Source organism: Eptatretus burgeri, chromosome 5, assembly GCF_056783735.1.
Source record: "Eptatretus burgeri isolate ZD-2024b chromosome 5, Ebu_testis_v1, whole genome shotgun sequence".
Classification (NCBI taxonomy): Eukaryota; Metazoa; Chordata; class Myxini; order Myxiniformes; family Myxinidae; genus Eptatretus; species Eptatretus burgeri.
The window spans coordinates 49,482,933-49,505,723 of record NC_140965.1 but is presented as its reverse complement, the minus strand read 5'-3'; the positions used below and the strand labels follow the sequence as shown (position 1 = coordinate 49,505,723).

Sequence of the window (22,791 nt, the reverse complement as noted above, 5' to 3'; positions counted from 1 at the left end):
GTGGAATTATAACGCGGAGTTATAACTTTTTTCATTTCTACATTCGCCGTAGCAATTCGACAAGCCGAAAAAAAAAACCTGGTAAAAACAAACAAATAAATAAATAACCCATCAGTTACCGTCCGTCTGGCCGCACGTTCGCCTTAGGGCCCCCCTGCGGTCGCCTTGCGGGCACCTTGAGGCTACCTTGCGTCTGCTTTGAAAATTCTATGGCCGCCGCAGGGCCCCCTTAAGCTCACCGTGCGACATCAAATGAAAGACCGTACGGCAACTCCACGTTTTCGGTCTCCACAATTACTAAATACGCCGTGCGGCTCCCCGAAAAATAAAAACGTATGTGACTGCTACATTGTGTGACGGTGGAAATACTGCGGCCGCCGTATAATTGCTAGTGGCCGTAGATTTTGGAGACCCCACGGCCGCCGTGGCAAATGCGACTTAGGCCTAACCATAGAACCAATTCGAGTTACAGGCATGTCAAGTTAGCATCTTCCCATTTTGATATGTTGATTGGATTTAAATTTATAACGATTTATGTAATTGGATGCAAGAGAAATAGCGATTCTATGTCTGATCTGGGTTCAATTCCCGACCCGACGATAAAAGCAGTCCAGTACAGCACAAGTCACTTTGCATGTTTTTAATTGATGATGAAGAAGACATGCCTTCCTGGGTGGACAAAACGCTGCTGAAAAGCATCATAAATCCCATTTCCAAAAAACCTAAATTCATTCTCTCCGAGCCTCTTCCCCGCCTGGTCAGAGTGGGCACAATTCTAACTCAGAATCCACTTTTCATTAAATACATGAACTAAGTGAGGTCAAGCACTGCTTTTCAAACAGTTTCTTCTGCAACAAAATTCTGCAATTATGGCAGTCCACCGTGGAGCTATTAAAATTGGGGAAAATGTACAAAGTGATTGGTGGTTGTTTTTTTTCTGTGAACGCAATGCAAAACAATTTTCTGCATTCTTCCAGACTCGGGAGTGAGTATGGATACAAAACTTGTTGGTATATTGTACATTTTGATCCCAATACGATGCGATTATTACTTACAAGAATAGTGAACAAGTCTTGGGGTGGTAAGTCATGCTGCTTCAAGAGATATGTGGAGTTTACTATTAACATGTTTGTCAATATTTTCCACTTGAGCTTCCCACTTCAAATCATTTTGAATGTAAACACCGAAGACTTTTGCCGTGCATACACTATACTATCGAGCTCATGGTTTCCGATCCACACAATTGGCTCATTTGGAGGATCTGGCATAAATGAAATATCCACTGTGACACACTTTGCAGGGTTTCATCTCAAATTATTGCTGAGACCATTTCACAAGGTTATTCGCCGCTAATTGTACATTTGAAAGCTGGTGCGATTGATGACATTGACCATTCTCAAGTCATCCACATACTTAAACTTATATGGTTCATCAGACAGCAGTGCCTTATTGATCATCGCAAAACAAAAAAAAACAACTAAAGTTCATAGAACAAGATACCCCATGCAGTGTTCAAGTATATACAGGAGACCCTTGCCTTTAGCAGGGGTTACATTCTTGAAAATCCCCATGAAATGCAAATCCACAAACTTAGAGTAATGGGGGAAATAGGTTAAGAGACTTCAACTTTAAAATTTGTGAAAACTGTACCCTTAATTCACATGTTTGTGCATTGTTTTTGTGCTATTTATAAATAAGAGTTATTAAGAACATTAAATAAAGTATTATTTTCCTGTATGAAGAACAAAAAAAAGTTTATTTTCTTGAGTTATTAAGGTCATGAAACTTGCATTTAAAAATAATGGTGATAAACTTGATCCAATAATGTGATGGCGATGTCGATGATGGCGACAATAAAGATGAGTTGGGGAGTTAGAGGTCATTATTGTGTTGATGGCCTATGTTAATTAGGTGAATAAATGTGGGAAATAGTTCGCCAATCCACGATTTTTTGAGCGCATTGACCGCAATCGGCAAACATTGCCTCAATAAACTCATCGTGATAGAGCGAATCCATGAAGGGGAAACCCATGAACAGCAAGCCCCTCCTGTTCTTCTATTTTAATAAAATAATAATTTAAGAGATAGTTAAAAAAAAATCCAGAAGTTTAGTGCGACTGAAGCATTCTTATATACCAAACAAACTTATACACTGTAAGAAGTCGACGTTGAGTCACAATTTAGAAGACGGAGGTTTTATTGATCGGTACATAGCCATTATGGCAGCCGCTTTTTCACCCCAATGCACATGCTACACCCTCTAATGCTATATAATTGATAAATTGCATGGTTCTTGGAAGTATTATGAAGGCGATTTGTGGTCTCCAGTCTTCAAGTGTATAATTTAATTCAAATATAGATTTTAAGAGGTTTAAAGGCGTACAAATAAATAAATTTTGGGTTTTTACCGCCATTTTCCCCAGTGTCTATAACACCATCCTATCTAACACATTACATTAGTTATTCATGGCTGTAGTTTGTGCCCTTTATGACGTCCTTAAAACCAGTAAGTTTCCTGTTTGGAATGATTTATAATTTTGTTTAACTGCCAGGCAGGCAGAAAAAGTAAAATTATCATCTCGCTCCTCCCTGCATACGTATGTGTGGTCAGGACAAATTCTGAGCCAAGGTATGGTAAAACAAAGGCTTGTCTTCCTACACTTTGGATTCATCTTCAAAATATAACATTCAATTTAAATATGTTGTTCTTCGATCATAAACCAATGATTATAAACTTTTAAGACAGATGGACGGACAGACATGAACCAATTGTTTAACCCCGCTTTTCGCTTCACGTGATAAAATGATAGGTCTCAATCATGTTCCTTGAGGAACTCCTGCATTGAGTGATGCACAATCAGATCAAGTAGTATGATGCACCCTGCTCACAGGAGAACAAGACATCACAGATGCAGGGAATGATAGCAGGACGTACACCGAGATCAATGAGCTTTGTGATCGCAAATGTGTGATCGATTTGATGACAAGGTTATGCAAGATGCGTTAAAATGAGAGAGGAAAATGATTTGGCGGTTTTCACATAAACGTATATCAGATGTGTTCATGAGCCAGTGTAAAGTGGAAATCAATTTGCAGTTCCCAAACTGGTGTGGATCAAGTTTTGGAGTGATATGTTGTGGCATTCATCTTGAAATGAATGCTTCAGTGATCTTAGTAAAATGATCTGTAACTCAGAGTGGAGGCTCTAACCATTATACCACCGAATCAGGCCAACATGGTTCTGGAGCTGGAAGGTAAAACCCTCGCACTAAAGGATATTTAGTTGGACATGTTTTCGGAGCTGGAAAGTAAATTCAAATCAAGAGGGTCAAGGTCAGAAGAAACAGAAATAAAACTAGAATGGCACTTGGTAGAGAGCATATCTCTACCAAACTGATTAGTTTACGTTTTGTATCCCAATGATAGGCCGGATCTGGATTCAGACCTGAACGAAAATTTAATCGGCTTGTTCTTGTCACGTAATCAACTCACCAACCAAGTTTCGTCCAAATCTGTCCATAACTTTTTTCAGATATCGTACTATATATCATTTTAGCCCTGTCACTGAATGGTGAAGGAAGCACTTAAAAAATTCTCGGATCTCGATCTTCACCAAAATCGAATCAATTTTCTTGCTATATACTCAACATGCCCACCAAGTTTCATCTGAATCTGGCCACAACTTTTTGACATATCATGCTAAATGTCGTTTTTGGCCCTATCTCCCAATGGTGGAGAATCACTGAAAAAATTTTGAGATGCAGATACAGATTCCGATCTTCACCAAAATCTAATCATTTCGTTCTTGTCACATACCCAAGCTCTCGTCCAAATTTCATCTGAATCCGTCCACAACTTTTTGAGATATTTTGTTCACAGACAGACAGACAAACAAACAAGCAGTCATAGACTGGTACTTACGAAATCGTCAACTTGACCTCAAACATGCCTTGCTAATAAAAGCCGTCTCTAGAGAAGGTAGCGACGCAAACCAGAAGTTTCTACGATGATTCTGTACCAAACCATCAAAAATCGAATGTTTGACCTCACTGTGACCTTTACCTTTGACCGATTTTAACCAAAATCTAATCAGCGCTAGCCATCACCCTCCTGAATCACGTGGTGTAATTTGACATTGGTAGCTTCTTCCGTTCTCGAGTTATCGTGCCTACAAACAAACAAACTAACAAACTAACAAACAAACAAACAGAAACGGAAGGCATCAATATACTTACGAAATCTTTAGATTTCGTAAGTAACAAACAAACACACAAACAGATGACGGAAGTCATCAATATACTTCCAAAATCTTTAGATTTCGTAAGTAACAAACAAGCAGTCATAGACTGGTACTTATGAAATCGTCAACTTGACCTCTGACCTTGTCTAATAAAAGCTGTCTCTAGAGAAGGTAGCGACGCAAACCAGAAGTTTCTACGATGATTCTGTACCAAACCTCTCATAAAACATCCGATTTTTACCAGAATTTCGACAACCGAGTGTTAAGCATACTTTACCGTTACCAAAAGTGAAAACAGGATTGAAATTGACTTTAAAACGAGCGCGTAATGCCGTGTGTTACAATCCCCCTCATTAGCATAATCTTCAGTTCAGCCTCAGACACGACACCCGATATAAATCTCATAAAACATCCGATTTTTACCAGAATTTCGACAACCGAGTATTCAGCATACTAAACTGTTACCAAAAGTGAAAACAGAATTGCGATCCGAGTTAAAACGAACTCGTAACGTCGACCGAAGCAAAAATCTCCATTTCTCCACGCAATTCTTTAATATTATTTTATCAAAGTCACAAAACCATAATATTCGGCCATCCACCAACAATCTTTACATAATCCGACGGCTTAGCGAGTCAGGCATGCGATGATAACCTTTATTGGGATAAAAAATGACTTTTAAACACCATCTTTATCGAAAACACCATCAGCGCGCACACGCAAAACCTTTACGCGACAACGCCGCGTCTGCTCGAGCGCGCTGCACCACGTGACGAGCCGTGACGCGGCGAGTGAAATATTTTTTATACAATCTTAAAACGTCTCCAAAACATCCGATTTTTACCAGAATTTCGACAACCGAGTGTTGAGCGTCCTAAGCGATCGCAAAAACCGAAGACAAAATTAAAATCGAAGTTAAAACGAACTCGTAACGTTGACCAAAGCAAAAATACTCCATTTCTCCACATGAATTTACGGAATTATGTTTGACCTCACTGTGACCTTGACCTTTGACCGATTTTGACCAAAATCTAGTCAGCGCTAGCCACCGACCTCCTGAATCACGTGGTATAATTTGACATTGGTAGCTTCTTCCGTGCTCGAGTTATCATGCCTACAAACAAACAAACACACAAACAGAGGACGGAAGTCATCAATATACTTACGAAATCTTTAGATTTCGTAAGTAACAAACAGACAGACAGACATGAAAACATAATCTTCATTCACCTTTGGTGGCGGAAGTAATTATCATCAATAGTGTTTGCAATCATCAAATCATCCTCCATGTCGACTCCAGGCACAGATATTGGCACGTGATCCTGTTGGCCTCCAGATAAAACACAGATGTAGGGGTACCATGCGAGGAGATGGTACATTCCAGACAGTGGATGCGTGTGAAATAATACTCTGTTTTAGCTCTAATTACACTTGATTTGACTTTGCTTCGAAATCTTTTTCAATTCTGGACATCTCCAAGGTGAAAAGCAACATGCTGTTTGTGGATTCATGACTTAATTTGGGGGACAACCATGCTTTGTCATGTGAGTTCAACTTCCCTTTGGAAATTGGAAGATGCGATTCAACAGCAGAATGCAGTTTGGTTTAAACATTCACATTGTGAATTGACATCGGCATTGCTTATTACCTTTTTTTTTGGATGCAAATTCGAGGCTCGTCGAGGAGCTAGAACATAAAATGGTTTAGGACGAAACAGAACAAAAGGAACAGTAGAAAGCGCGGGGAAAAATGATCAACAGCAGGGTTGAGGGACAAAATAGAGGAAGATATGGACAATTAATGGGTGTGGGGAGGAATAATAGGGTATTGTCTTTGGTAGGCATTGATTTTGTTGAGCATTTTCGTTTTAAGGATTCTTTGAAGGAGTTGTACCTAAATTACAGTTTAAAATTCACAAAAATTAGACAGCATGATTTCCCCAGCTAAGACTCTTGTTATACACCTGAAATACACCTGCCCACACACAAAACGTACCTCTTTCGTCATTGCACACCAGTAGTTGGAATACGCCATCCGTGAGTCCAGCATTGGTGACACTAAAGTTTTGTTCTGTTTGATGAGGAAATTAAGTGTCTGAGGATTCACGATAAAGTTGTCCGTGTCAACAAACTGGTGTGAAGGGAAAAACAAAATTGAGGACAATTGAGGAAAACAAAACATCATTGCCTACTATATATGTGTGTGTGTGTGTGTGTGTGTGTGTGTGTGTATCTATATATATATATATATATATATATATATATATATATATATATATATATATATTATACATATATATATATATATATATATATATATATATATATATATATATATATATATATTATACTCGACTACGATATATGAGGCCCCGCGAGGAGGAGTGATGTAAGCGACATTTTTAATGATGATTTAATACCTCACCACCATAGTATTGTTATGAATCTGAAAGCTTACTGCACTCAACATTCAGAGTCCCGATAGAACAGTTATATCTGTAAGTATGTGTTTATAGTTAGTGCTCTCGACATGTGTCTAATGGGTAATTAAATGTTCAAGCACTGAGGAGTTATTTTGATAGTTAGGATTTTTACATCTACAACTACAACAACAACAACAACGCTATCTTCGCTCTCACAGCGACAGCCCTCTACTCCCGGCATTCTCCGCGCGCTCGCTGGTATGCGGGTGTGATCGGAATTCGTTCGAGGATGGAATTCCATTCCCAAATATGGTCATGAACCGGTTCACTTGGCTGCGCGCCAAATAAGGGAATGCGTCGTGTCCCACCCAATGAGAGCGGGCCACGATGAGCGGACCACGCCCGAGAGCGACAAAAGGAATGGAGAGGAAATAACCGGGTCGATCTGCTCGAGCGGGTAGGAAAGAATCTGCGCCCCGTCTTCACGAGCACGTGTTCTGGTTCCCGGCTCATCTCGTCGCCGGCATGCTCTGGTTCCCGGCTCATCTTGTCGCTGGCGTGGTCTGGCTCTCTGCGATCATCTCGTCGTCGGCGTGCTCTGGTTCCCGGCTCATCTCGTCGTTGGCGTGGTTTGCGTCGGCTGCCCTTGGTCCGTTCGTGCCGACTGGTTCTCCAGGAAGGTGTGGACAACGAGCCGTGTACTCGGGTCCAGGTAGACAGCCACTCCCTCGTCCCTCAGCTCGACTTCCCTCCAAGCTGAAAGGATAATAAAGACCATTTTGGGTCTGTTTCTTTTGGGTGTGCGTCTGTCTGTGGGCCCGTCTTTAAGTAGGAATTGTTTAAGTGCTTGTGTGTAAATGTGCATTCTCTATTAGTCGTGATCACTCTGCCCTTACGTGCTTCCCTCGTTTCCCCGATTACTGTGAATAAATACCCCATTTGTTAAATGTATCAGCTCGTTTTTGTGTTTCTTCCATTGGCTTAGCATGGTGCGTGTTGGTGAATTACAAAGGCTGTTGCCACTGCAAATGTACATTTGGACCGACGGGACTTCGGCAACCATCCGCTCGGGTTGCACACGGGTCGGACACGGTAACGGCTCGACTCGACGAGTGCCGTCGAGGGTGTGAATACTCGGTAGCTCGGCACGTGGATCTCTCGGTATTTTGTAGATTGGCAAATAACCCTGTACCACGTGGTGGAATTATTGACCATTCACGGTCCGGTAAGGGATCCGTACCCTCGGAGTTTTCCGAAAGGTACGATCTCAATTCTGAGTGTTTGGTAGAGTCGACTCTACTGCCCCACCTTGTGGTCGTGCTCGCAGCGATACCCGGCTCCACAACAGTCTTACAAACAAGTCACTGCCTCGTAATTCAAAACACCTCATCACCACATAACTTCCACGTTATTAAAAACACATCGCCGCCATGGTATTAAAAAAAGCACACCACTACATAATCGTCACATTATTAAAAACACCTCACCACCACATTATTAAAACACCTCACCACCACGTTATTAAAAATACCTCACCACCACATTATTAAAAACACACCACCACGTTATTAAAAACACCTCACCACCACGTTATTAAAAACACCTCACCACCGCATAACTTCCACGTTATTAAAAACACATCTCCACCATGGTATTAAAAACACCTCATCACCACGTTATTAAAAACACATCGCCGCCATGGTATTAAAAACACCTCATCACCATATTATTAAAAACACATCGCCGCCATGGTATTAAAAACACCTCATCACCACATTATTAAAACATCTCATCACCACGTTATTAAAACATCTCATCACCACGTTAATAAAAACACATCGCCGCCATGGTATTAAAAACACCTCACTACCACGTTATTAAAAACACCTCACCACCATGTTATTAAAAACACCTCACCACCACGTTATTAAAAACACCTCACCACCACGTTATTAAAAACACCTCACCACAACGTTATTAAAAACACCTCACCACCACGTTATTAAAAACACCTCACCACCACGTCATTAAAAACACCTCACCACCACGTCATTAAAAACACCTCACCACGACGTCATTAAAAACACCTCACCACCACATTATTAAAAACACCTCACCACCACGTTATTAAAAACACCTCACCACCACGTTATTAAAAACCTCACCACGACATCATTAAAAACACCTCACCACCACATTATTAAAAACACCTCACCACCACGTTATTAAAACATCTCATCACCATGTTATTGAAACACCTCACCACCAAGTTATTAAAAACACCTCACCACCACGTTATTAAAACACCTCACCACCACGTTATTAAAACACCTCACCACCACGTTATTAAAAACACCTCACCACCAAGTTATTAAAAACACCTCACCACCACGTTATTAAAACACCTCACCACAACGTTATTAAAAACACCTCGCCACCACGTTATTAAAAACACCTCACCACCACGTTATTAAAAACACCTCACCACCACGTTATTAAAAACACTTCACCACCACGTTATTAAAAACACCTCACCACCAAGTTATTAAAAACACCTCACCACCACGTTATTAAAACACCTCACCACCACGTTATTAAAACACCTCACCACCACGTTATTAAAACACCTCACCACCACGTTATTAAAAACACCTCACCACCAAGTTATTAAAAACACCTCACCACCACGTTATTAAAACACCTCACCACAACATTATTAAAAACACCTCGCCACCACGTTATTAAAAACACCTCACCACCACGTTATTAAAAACACCTCACCACCACGTTATTAAAAACACTTCACCACCACCTTATTAAAAACACCTCAGCACCACTTTATTAAAAACACCTCACCACCACGTTATTAAAAACACCTCACCACCACGTTATTAAAAACGCCTCACCACCATGTTATTAAAAACACCTCACCACCACGTTATTAAAAACAACTCACCACCACGTTTTTAAAAACACCTCACCACCACGTTATTAAAAACACCGCACCAAGACATCATTAAAAACACCTCACCACCACGTTATTAAAAACACCTCACCACCACATTATTTTAAAAACCTCACCACCACATTATTAAAACACCTCACCACCACATTATTAAAACACCTCACCACCAAAATTATTAAAACACCTCACCACCAAAATTATTAAAACACCTCACCACCTCGTTATTAAATAAATACATAATTCAAGATTTATGTTGGTAGTGAAATGGTAAGTAAAGTGAATATAAATAAACAATGGATCCAAAAACATATATAATCCTTTACTAACTCTCTGCCTCAAAAAACACTTTAGAAAATTGGCAAAACTCCAAATTGGTGCCAATCCCAAAATCATTTCACATGTCTCATGCCCAGATATTACTGCATACATGTAAGTACCAAATATGAAAGAAATGCGTCATTTTCGAGTGGAGGCTCCAGTCGGATTTATGGAGGAACTGGCAGAACTGGACCGAGTCCAGACGGACCCATACAAGCCCCCAGCTGGGCTGACACCTGGTTTGGGGCTAAAAATTGGTATACATTTCAAAATGCCATTCGGAAATGCCCTGTTACCCAGGGACAAAAACTAAAAATGCTCGGATTAAATTTCCTTTATTTGGCAGTAAAAAGTCAAACGTTCTGAACTGCAAAGCATAGCAAACTCATGACAGTGATGTCGCAAACAGCACATCAGCAGTTCACTTTCCCGCAAGCACCTGTGGCAAACTACCTGCACCATGAGCAACACAAGGCATAGGTACGAAAAAGTAAACATTTGTGTATTTGTAATTTGCAATTGTGCATATTGAGTATCAATAAAAGGCACTTTCAATGTTCGAACGGATATAACAAAGTATTAATTCATAACAATTACATATTTTGTGTTGAACCTCCTGCTTTCTTTCCGACATTGGCAATTGTGTTGAAGGTGAGATAATCAGGAAGAAATCAAGTAACTACTGCGTCGATTAAATTTATGCATGGCGTTTTCTTGACTTCCAAACATTATTCACCACGTAGAATGTAGGCACAATACAGATATCTTTTTTCCCCACAAATCTTTAAATATGACAATCCAAGTGGTGGAATGAGGAAGTGAGGATTGGGAGTGGGAGGAGGAAGGGATGCTGCCACATTTGACAAAATTACTGGGGAAAACGATGAGTGGTTTCAATGAGAAAATACGCACAAATATGTAGTCTGCCCAGCGATCACGAGCACTGCGCAGTGCTCCCTGCCTTAGCTTCATGACGTACTCGTACCGAGAAGCTGACCAGTGCTTGGGGCTTAATTCATCAGGGTAACCTCTACAACACATACACAATATTATATGAAACTGTGAACCTTCAGGGAGTTATGTCACCTTATTAAAACATGTTCAGAAATTCAAAGGCTCATCCCTTGTACGAATATACTGAAGGATACTGTATTTTTGGGGCTTTCAAGTCGATATGGCGTGTAAGTCAAATTGGCTAATTTCCCCATTTTTCTTTCCTTCATCCATAGGTAAGTCGATTTGGAGTACAAGACGAAGCTAGATAAACTCGCAGCGAGCTTGACCATGTGAGCCGATCGGGAAGTTAGCAAAACTGTCAGTCACGACAATGGAGGTATTTATTTCCTCCATGACACCCAGCGCATTGCTGCCCACAGTACTTTGCTGGGCTCATGAATATTAATAAACTGTTTTGTGCATATTATTTGAACTATTTTGTGGGAAGGCCTTTTGGATAAATTAGGAATGTAAATAGCTTTTCAACATGTTTATTGCCATATGTATAGGAACAATAACAACACTGGCTCATAGCACATTACAATTTATTGCAGCTAACTACTCCTAAAAAGAAAAATGAACACCTGCCACTTATCGTAATAACTTATCCTCAATGTTTGTCCACCGAGCTTTGCAGCCACAATTTGCCTTCTTGGTTTTCTTGGTAGTCTGCATACATATTCTTCGCTTTACGCCAGTCATATTTCCGAGTATTCGTAATTCTCTGGCACTGTGGTGATCGCACCATCTCGTGGCACCATGGTGACTGCTTTTTCCCTCCAGATTAGCTGCACCGCTCATTCGATAGCTCGACTGGAGATTTCTCGATTCCAGATTTGTCGTATGATTCCTCCAAAAGCCCGATCAGGGCGAGGGGAGCACCGTATCGCTCCTGGCGTACCTCTCCACTTGCCTTTTCAGCTCACAAATGATTCAAGCAATCCGTCCGAGCCTCTCCCTCCCTTCCACACTCGCACCTCTCCCGTCCCGACAGGCAATCTCGGCCCTACATTTTGGTGAGTAAGCTTACCCCTGTAACTGTTCAGAAATGTTTGCTTGCCTATGTATTTCATTTGTGTTCTTCATTAATTAGTTTAATATTTGTCTCTAATATGTAGTTAAGTGAGGTTAAGTTATGTCAGGGTGACTGAAAATGTGCCCTGAGAACGCCTCCCCCCCCCTACCCCCTCCAATAATAACACTACATGCATGTGGATATCTCATCTGCTTAACGTCACACTTGCTGGGAACGCATCCATAACATTAACTGGAAACTTCCTATAATGTGTTTCAAATTAACAATTCAATGTCTTAAACCATAGAGAAGTCGATTCTGAGTACAAGCCGATGCCCGAACTTTCTGGAAAAAAAGCATCAACTTATACGCTGAAAAATACGGTAATTTAACGTGAAAATTCCCGTTTCAAAACAACTTGGTCAGCAGAAAAATTTCATAACAGGCAAGCCATTCTGAATTTGAGGTAACAATCCTCATTTGCCATCTCCACCACCGAAAGGGGACGATGGTTGTGTCTTCACTCCTGTTTGTCTGTCTGTGTTTGTTTGTTTGCTAATTACTGTATATCTGTCTGTGAGCAGGATATCTCAAAAGGCTATGGATGGATTCGGACAAAATTTGGTGGACTTGTTGGGTGTATGGACAGGCCAAAATTATTAAATTTTCGTGAAGATCCAGATCCGGATCCAGATACTTTAATTTTAAAAAGTGATTCTTCACCATCGATAGATGGAATCCAAAACGATATATACAGTTCCTTCAGAAAGTATTCACACCCCTTGACTTTTTCACATTTTGTTGTGTTACAGCCTGAATTAAATTGAGATTTTTTTTGGGCACCGATCTACACAAAATACCCCATGACAAAGTGGAATATATATATTTTTTTGAAAATTTTACAAATTAATTAAAAATGAAAAGCTGAAATGTCTCGAATCACAAAGTATTCAACCCCTTTGCTGACACTCCAAATTGAGCTCAGGTGCATCCAATTTCCTTTGGTCATCCTTGAGATGTCTCTCCAACTTGATTGGAGTCCACCTGTGGCCAATTCAATTGATTCGACATGATTTTGAAAGAAACACATGTATGAGGTCCCACAGTATGAGGTCCCACAGTTGACAGTGCATGTCAGAGCAGAAACTCCACTGTGAAGTCCAAGGAGCTGTTCGTAGAACTCAGAGATAGAATTGTGAGGAGGCAGAGACCTGGGAATGGAATAAAACAATTTCTAGAGTGTTGAAACATCCCAAAAGCACAGTGAGCTCTATCATTAGGAAATGGAAAAAATGTGGAGCTACCCAGACTCCTCCTAGAGCTGGCCATCCGACCAAACTGAGCAACCGGGCAAGAATGACCTTGGTCAGGCAGGTGACCAAGAACCTAATAACTACTCTGAAAGAACCACAGAGTTCCTTGAATGAGACGGGAGAACCTGCTGGAAGGACAACAGTCTCTGCAGCACTTCACAAAACTCGGCTTTATGGGAGAGTGGACAGATAGAAGCCACTCCTGAGAAAAAGGCACATGACAGCACGCCTGTAGTTTGCAAAAATGCAAGTGAAAGGCTCAGAGCATGAGGAAAAAAGATTCTGTGGTCTGATGGGATGGAAATTCAACTCTTAGGCCTGAATGCAAAGTGCTACGTCTGGCAGAAACCGAGCACAGCTCATCACCCATCTAACACCACCCTTCCCATGAAGCATGGTGGTGGCAGCATCATGCTATGGGGATGCTTTTCAGTGGCATGGACTGGGAGACTTGTAAGGATAGCGGGAACAATGAATGGAGCCAAATACAGGCAAATCCATGAGGAGAACCTTGTTCAGAATGCAAAAGACGAGACTGCGGCGAAGATTTACGTTTCAATAGGACATTGACCCGAAGCATACAGCCAAAGCAACACTGGAATGACTTCAGAACAAGAACGTGAAAGTCCGCGTGGCCCAGCCAAAGGGCAGACTTGAATCCCATTTTGAATCTGTTTGCCATTGGAAAGACTTGAAGATGGCTGTTTACTGATGCTCCCCATCCAATTTGACAGTTTGGAAAAATCTACGGGGGGGGGGGTGGGGGTGGCTGCATATCATCCTTGGGCCTGTGGACACAGCTCGGCTCGCGGTGAGGCAGAGTGGTTCGGCGGATTGGGCTGCATTTCACCCTTGCGCCTGTGGACTCGGCTCGGTTTTCCCTCATGGGTCGGCCTTGCATGGCAGGGTACTGGCGAACCGAGAGTGAGGCTTGGCAGAGAGGCTGAACAAGGAGGATTGCACATGCGAGATGAGGATTTGGCAAGGAAGACGAGGAGGAGCACAATGAAGTGGAGGGTCAAACTGAGGGTTGGGAATTGAGTGTTAAAGGCAAAGACTGACTGTGTGAGTGACTGTTTACTTCAAAAATTTTGATTTTTTTTATTTTTTGAAACTTTTTTGATGGAGAAGAGAGTCAGGTGAGGGAGAAGAAGGTTGGGTGAGGGAGGAGTGAATCAGAGGAGGAAGGAGTGAGTTCGGTGAGGAAGGAGTGAATTAAGTGGTGGAGAGGAGTCGAGTGTTGAGGGTGAAAATGAAAATAAGGGGAGGAGGCGAGCGACAAAAGAGGTGGATGTGTATGTGTGCACATAGGATGGGGACAGCAGGCTGGAGTAGTAGGTCCAGCAGGTCAGCCAGGGCAGCGCTGCTGATTGATGACCTGAATGTCCCAAATTATCCAAGATGGTACAAGCTTTGTCAGGCAGGCAGTAATTCACAAGTGAGGTTCGGCTAGGTAGTTTGAATGTGGGATCAATGGTGAGGAGAGGGGTTCAAGTGGTGGAGATGATGCAGAGAAGGAGGTTGGAAGTGTTGTGTGTGGAGGAGACCGAATGGAAAGGAGACAGGGTGAGGAGGTTAGTAGGAGGTTGCAAGCTGTTGCTCGTGAGTGAGGACAGAAGGTGTAATGGCGTGGGAATAATAGTATCGGAAGAGATAAGCAAGCAGGTGGTCAGAGTGGAAAGATGGGAGGGACGGATAGTTATGGCATGCGTGGTGATACAGAGGCAATTGGTTTGTGTTATGTCGGTATATGTACAACAAATGGGAAGGACTGGGGCAGTGAATCAGGAATTCAGGGACACACTTGAGAGGATGATGGGAATGGTTGAGCTGGAGGTGATGCTGTGCATTGTGGGGGACTTTAACGCACAAGCGGGAGTAGCGGAGTTGGGTGAAGAGGAATGTGTTGGTAAATTTTGGTGGGGAACAAGGAATAGAGAGGGTCGAGAGCTAGTTGAGCTGGTGGCTAGGAATGGGATGGCCATAGCTGGTTCATCCTTTAAAATGTGGGAAAGTCACAAGATTACCTATGAGAGTAGACCACATAGAACAGAACTGGATTTGGTAGTGGTAAGGAAGTGACAGTTGTGGGGGGTTAAGGATTGTAAGGCAGTGGTGGGAAAGCATGTGGTGTTTGTGGTATGAATGGAAAGAAGGAGGGAGGTTAAAAGCAGAGGTCAGACGATTATTAGGTGGGGGAAGTGGAGGAGAAGCGTCCTCATTGAGTACAAGGAGAGGTTAAGGGTTAGGTATGAGCAACTTAATGAGAAGCGGAAGGTTTGGAGGAGTGGACGAAGTACACAACCGGTATGAAGTTTTAGAGCACCTCCATTTTCAGTTCAAGTCCACTAAATAACTTGAAATGGTACAAAGCTAAGCGGTAAACTGCCAGAGGATAAAAAAAGGGTTAGGGTTCCAAAAAACTGAAAAATAATGTAAATTTCAGAGTTGTTAAAAAAGGCCCTTTTCAGCGAACAAGTAATGGGTTAGCAACTGCAGCTGTTCTGCAGCAATGGAAGTAAATTAAGCCTTGAAAGTTGAGGAAAACAATTCCTACAGGTGTCCCAACTTTTGTTGATTAGTTACAAACCCTTTGTCTGTATAAAAGCAGTGTTGGAACAGACTGTTGCTACACCCTCTGAAGCATTATTTGGACAATATTTCACTGCAGGAAGTAGTATATCCCTATCATAATGGCGAGAAAAAGACAATTAACAAGGGAAGACAGACAGACCATTAGTTATAGAGCTGGCTGAGCTTCATTCTCAAATTTGCGCCCAAAAGGTTTGTTGATCTCATTGGCCAGTGAAGACCATCCGATTTATAAAAAGTGATTTCTTAAGTGCGGCTTTCTTGGGGTTCAGGATTATTTGATCCTTCAAGTAGACCCTTCTAGCCCTTCCAATCTAAACATCGCGCCCAAACTGCCCCTTCGGTATTTGGACACATAGTGCGAGATGTGTTTTAATTACATTTGTTAAGAAGTTTTAATCCCTGTGGTTAACGGATAAGAAAGGGCTAATTAAGGGTTCACAAAGAGTTAAATCTCAAATTGGCGCCCAACACCCGTTCTGATCTCATAAGATTGCTTTACCCGTCCACCAACTAAATTAATCACTTAAGAATGATTTTTGTCTGGGGTTTATGGATAAGAAGGGTCTTAAGGGCGCAAGGGTCTTCACATAGCCCTTGGAAAAATAATTTGATTGAGCTGACGCCCATTCATTTGCATGACGGGGGTCTATAGATAGTTACAAAAAACACAAATTACAACCATTTAAGAAACCATAGTGCCTGGGGTTAATGAATAAGAAAGGGCTAATTAAGGGTTCATTAAGGGTTCAATCTCAATTTGGCGCCTAACATCCGTTCTGATCTCATAAGATTGCTTCACCCACCCACTAACTAAATTCATCACTTAAGAACGATTTTTATCTGGAGTTTACGGATAAGAAGGGTCTTAATGGTGCAAGGGTCTTCACATAGCATCTGGAATACAAATTACAACCACATTCCGAATGCCTGGTTCCATTGCGTTGTCTTCATCGACAACCGTTTAATGAACGTACAATACGCTCCGGAGGTGTAGATATAAATTAGGAAATAGATGGGAAAATATGAATTTGTGGGACAGGGTTAAAAATTTTCACTTTTTCGAGATCCACTTCTACCAGTACAGGTAGCATTTTCCGGGCCGACCCTGACAATGAGATGATTCGCAAACTGAGAAATCCTCTACTCATCTGGTATATGCTTAAAGTTTATATGAACTTCGCCGGTGTATCACCGTACAAATAAACGAATTAGATAAGACCAGAATAATCTCCACTTGTCTTTCGACACGTCTCTGATGACCAGCGCCAACAGCTGTAGCTCGGCCCATGTATGGCATGGCACTCACTGAGCTGACTGATTTGTTTTTCGCCATGAACCGGCAGAACTACGCGAGATGGATGGCAAAATACAGTTTGGATCTCATGAATATAGAAATTACGCATCCAGGATTGACCGACATACTGAACGCTGGAGCGTTCTCGGTTAGAAGGACCAATAACGAGTTTGCACGCCTTCCAGTTGACCTCACATTAGAGCAGACAGTCAATGCAGATGCAGCATCGAGGATGACTGAATTCACATCGGCGACAAACAACTACACTGTGCGCGTTCCTTGGAGTGTCACGAAGGGCAGTCATGCAGCAATTGCAAGTGAGGCCTTAGCTATGGCCGGACTGGTACATCATAGCGACACTCAAATGGAACTCAGTCCATCGAGAATCAAACGCGACAACGAGGATCTCAAGCGAATCACCTCAAGCATTGTCTCGTCGGTAAATCCATTTGCCATCGATACCGATGCGCCGCTAATCAATATCAGCACAGGGAAGAGTGTCCCCGTTGCTGTCAAGAATTCTCTGCTCAGTGTACCGCAGGAAGGTCGCAGGATGCATGAGAAATTCGTTCGTGAATGCCTTGATGATTCGACACGCTTTGAGCGACCTATTACCTGCAACAAACTTTTGACATTCGCGAAACAGTGCGTAACCAACCGACGTACCCCACAGAACTCAAAGGAGGCAGAACTGAAATGTACAAGCCAGTTACTCGGAAGACTAGCCTTCATCACGGCTAAGGCCGAAGTGGACCTCGAATTCCTCTTCACATTTCCACTCACACCTGTGCCGCTGTCTCTGTGTAAGCGCGATGGTTCAATGGTGCACACAGCAAAGAGCGCCCTTTTCGACAAGCTGGAGAAAACAGTACCTGATCACGGCCATCCGACTGATGTGAAGGTACATCTGATAGATGAACATTTTCTCCTTCACTGTCTACCACCAAACCTACCCCCGACTTACGGTCGGGTATCCTCGTTGCGGCCTTATCCCACCAGTCAAAACGTATAGACATAGCGTTTGACACTTACGAGGAACCTTCTATTGAGGACTGCGAACGGGAAAGACGAGGAGCCAAAGAGCAACGTTACGTTATCAGTGGCCCGGACCAGATAAGACCGAAGAACATTGAGAAAGCTCTGAAATCGAGTTCCTTCAAGAGAGGTCTACCGGAATTCATGATGGATGACTGGGCTGGGGAGCAGTACCGACACATTCTGGAAGGAAGAATCGTTTTCCTCGGTGTCAACGGTAAATGTGCCAAGTATTCTGTTGTGAATGGTGGAGTGCAGAAAAAATTAATTCAAGATCTGTTCTGTAATCACCCAGAGGCAGACACGAGATTGTGCTTCCATTTGACAGTGGCTGACCTTGATCGTCAAGATGGCGACATTGTAGAATGTGCCTCGGACACCGACATACTGGTGATTCTCCTTCACCATGTTCGTCGATTTACATGTACAATTTGGATGGAAGTTGGGACGTCCGGTAAGGATAATCGACGCTACGTGAACGTTACTAATGTAGCAGCGCAAATCGGTCCGGATGTGTGCGCAGCTCTGCCTGGCCTGCATGCATTCACGGGATGTGACTACACACCAGCATTCGCAAGGAAAGGGAAGAAACGGCCGTGTGATATAATGTGTGCCCACGACAAGTTCATTCGGGGTTTTACATCCCTCAGCTACAAAGAGCCGGACGATGAAATGTTTGCCGCCCTCGAGGAGTTCGTCTGCCTCATGTACGGTGGGAAAAAGACCACGACGCTGAACAACTACCGATTCGATGTTGTCGATCGCACGTATAACCGCAAATCGAATTCCATGCGACCGTTCGACAAACTGAAGAGCATCAAAGGCAGCAGCATCCCGCCTTGCTCAGCTGAGTTGCGGTCACATAGTGTAAGGACTGGTTTTGTGGCTCCAATGTGGGGCAGTTCCCACCTGGCTACCATACCGAAATCTCCAACTGCGGGATGGGAAATCGTTGATGGTCACTATCGAGTCATCTGGTTTGATGGACATCAACTGCCCCAGGTTCTTGTTCCAGAAATACCAGTTGAAATGGACGCTGACGGTGATCCATCCAGAACGGATGATCTGATGATCGATTCATCATCTGAAGGTGAAGCAAGAGGTGATGATGATGATGTTGAAGATGATGATGACGATGATGATGAATGATCATGATAGTGATAATTCTGAAGGGTGAATGAGCCAAAATACCTGAAATGTCAAGCCTGTTTAGGTGGGCCGAGATCCTCAAAGTTATTTTTAGCTTGTAATGGTGAGTAATTTTTATTTGTTATAGTCTCTGATATGTAGCACGTTTAGTTTTTGATAACCTATCATTTTATTCGTATAGCTGGCTCTGATTCAGAGAACAGTTGAGAAGTGGAGTCGAGACACGCATCTGGAGTTTGTTAAAAAAAATGCATCTGTTCGTGAACCAGACGTAGACCCATCTTCGAGCACATTCGACAGATTTCTTATATCATTCTGTGTTTATGGCATTGTCATGTCATCTCCCTCTGACTGTTAGCACAGGGACGATATTTTGAAGTAACCTAATAAAACTCATAATGACAGTGACAGTGCCTCGTATAGTCACCCTCTTCACTTTCAATTTCCTTATGCGATGTTCATTTTTCGACCCCCAATGTGTTGAATTGTCCCCTGGTTATCACAACATTGCCCGTCAGTGTATATCAAATCGATTTCACTGAGAATGTTGTGTGTTCATCTTGCCTTTATATCACTTGCGTTTGATGATCATCGTGCTACATATATTACAATACACATGAGAATCAACATAGACTACACGCGCGTCATCGCTTTTTTTTTTTTTCATTATCTCAATGTGCCCTCTGCCTCTCGTGTTTCCTTCTCCGGCTATGTGAAGACCCGTGCGCCCTAAAGACCCTTCTTATCTGTAAACCCCAGACAAAAATCGTTCTCAAGTGATGAATTTAGTTAGTGGGTGGGTGAAGCAATCTTATGAGATCAGAACGGATGTTGGGCGCCAAATTGAGATTGAACCTTTAATGAACCCTAAATTACCCCTTTCTTATTCATTAACCCCAGGCACTATGGTTTCTTAAATGGTTGTAATTTGTGTTTTTTGTAACTATCTATAGACCCCCGTCATGCAAATGAATGGGCGTCAGCTCAATCAAATTATTTTTCCAAGGGCTTTGTGAAGACCCTTGCACCCTTAAGACCCTTCTTATCCGTAAACCCCAGACAAAAATCGTTCTTAAGTGATGAATTTAGTTGGTGGACGGGTAAAGCAATCTTATGAGATCAGAACGGGTGTTGGGCGCCAATTTAAGATTTAACTCTTAATGAACCCTTAATTAGCCCTTTCTTGTCTGTTAACCCCAGGGATTAAAACTTCTTAACAAATGTAATTAAAACACATCTCACACTATGTGTCCAAATACCGAAGGGGCAGTTTGGGCGCGAAGTTTAGATTGGAAGGGCTAGAAGGGTCTACTTGAAGGATCAAATAATCCTTAACCCCAGGAAAGTCGCACTTAAGAAATCACTTTTTATAAATCGGATGGTCTTCACTGGCCAATGAGATCAACAAACCTTTTGGGTGCAAATTTGAGAATGAAGCTCAGCCAGCTCTCCTACTACATTATAACCCTTAAAAGTGTAGGTCTTTCCTTTAGAGAAATTGCAAAGGAAAGCCAAGGTGTCAGTGAGTACAGTTTCCTACACCATCAAAGGGCACTTGGAAACTGGAGGAAACTCTGACAGGAAGAGGTCTGGCAGACCCAAAGCCACAACACAATCAGAAGACAAGTTTCTGAGTCAACAGCTTGTATGATAGGCGGCTCACAGGACAGGAGCTTCAAGCACAGCTTAACACTGGTCCAAGTCAGGAAGTCTCAGTTTCAACTGTGAAGAGAAGACTTCGAGCTGCAGGTTTGACTGGTCGAGTGGCAGTAAGAAAGCCATTGCTAAGATGGCAAAATAAGAAAAAGAGGCTTACCTGGGCCATGAAGCACCGCCAGTGGACTACTGAAAACTGTAAGAAGGTCTTATGGACCGTTGAATCAAAATTTGAAATCTTCGGTTCATCACGCAGGGTTTTTGTACGCGGTCGAGTAGGCGAAAGGATGGTTCCTCAGTGTGACACCAACTGTCAACCATGGAGGAGGAAGCATGATGATCTGGGGCTCTTTTGCTGGATCCAGAGTCGGTACCTGGTACCCTGAACCAAAAGGGCTACCACAGCATTTTGCAGCGCCATGTAATACCCTCTGGTCTACGCCTAGTTGGTCAGGGGTTCATCCAACAGCAAGATAACGACCCAAAACATACCTCCAGGCGATGTCAGAACTACCTTAGAGGAAAAGAACAAGACGGTCAGCTTCAAATCATGGGATGGCGAGCACTGTCTCCAAACTTAAACTCCATCGAGCTGGTTTGGGATGAACTGGACAGAAGGGTGAAAGCAAAGCAACCTACAAGTGCAACACATTTGTGGTAACTTCTGCAACAGTGTTGGGAAGAACTTTCTGAACAATATTTGATTTCCATTGTAGAAAGAATGCCATGAGTATGATCGGCTGTTATATCTGCAAAAGGTGGCTACTTTGATGAGTCAAAAATTTAGATTAAATTTTGTTCAACAAAACGATTCCATGATTTATTTTTTATCTGCAATTGTTTATTTGTTCTGTGCTTTAATTGCAGAGTACATGGAAACATTAAACTGCTTAAATTTCAGTGAAAACTGGAAAAATGGGGGTGTTCTAAAACTTTCGACTGGTAGTGTATGGAGAGGCGTTCAGGGGAATTGCAGCAGTTTTGTGTGGAAGGACATCAGGAAAGGGTGCATTGGCATGGGATTTAAACCAGGTATGGTGGATGGAGGAGGTAGCGAAGGCAGTTGGTGAAAAGAAGGTTTGGAAGAGGATAAAGAAGTTCAAAGATAGGGGGAGGGAGCTGGATGTGGGGTTGCTACATCTGTACGGGCAAAAGAAGAAAGCAGCAAGGAGAGCTGTGGGTAAGGCGAGCAATGACATGGAAGAGGTGTACAACAAGTTGGAAGAGGACGGTGGGAGGAAGAATATATATATATATATATATATATAAATATATAAATTGTCTCGTGACAGGGATGAGGATAGTCAGGACATGGGGGGGGGGGTGGTGGTGATTAAGGATGGTGGCCAGAGGCTCGTGACAGAGAGGGGGGCAGTATTGAAGGTGTGTGAAGGATATTTCAAAGAGCTGTTGAACCGGGAAAGAAGCAACGGCGAGCTGGAGCTACCGCGTTATGTAAACGGGAAAGTGGAGTTGGTGGAGATCACAGAGGAGAAAATACGGACAGCATTGAAAATGATGAAGAAGGGAAGAGCACCAGGCATTAATGAGGTGTGAACAGAGATGATAATTGCAGCAGAGAAGTTAGAGTTAGTTGGACAAAGAGGCTGTTGAATATTATATATATATATATATATATATATATATATATATATATATATATATATATATATATATATATATATATATATATATATATATATATATATATATATATATATATATACATACATACTGTTGCGGTTGAGGAAATTCGCAAACCACCATTCAGGTCCCGTAGGTGAGGTATCTCT

General features: G+C 42.3%; 1 protein-coding gene across 1 annotated transcript in view; it reads right to left on the bottom strand.

Annotated features, from left to right (window-relative positions):
* The window catches only part of LOC147026400 (procollagen galactosyltransferase 1-like), a 67,153-nt gene that overhangs the window by 27,847 nt on the left and 16,515 nt on the right, over positions 1-22,791 (bottom strand). The window contains exons 3-4 of the mRNA XM_085881805.1: positions 10,858-10,975; positions 6,236-6,370 (exon numbers count right to left, since the gene is read on the bottom strand). Coding sequence (XP_085737931.1) covers positions 6,236-6,370; positions 10,858-10,975 — 253 coding nt within the window. The remainder of the gene's footprint in view (positions 1-6,235; positions 6,371-10,857; positions 10,976-22,791) is intronic.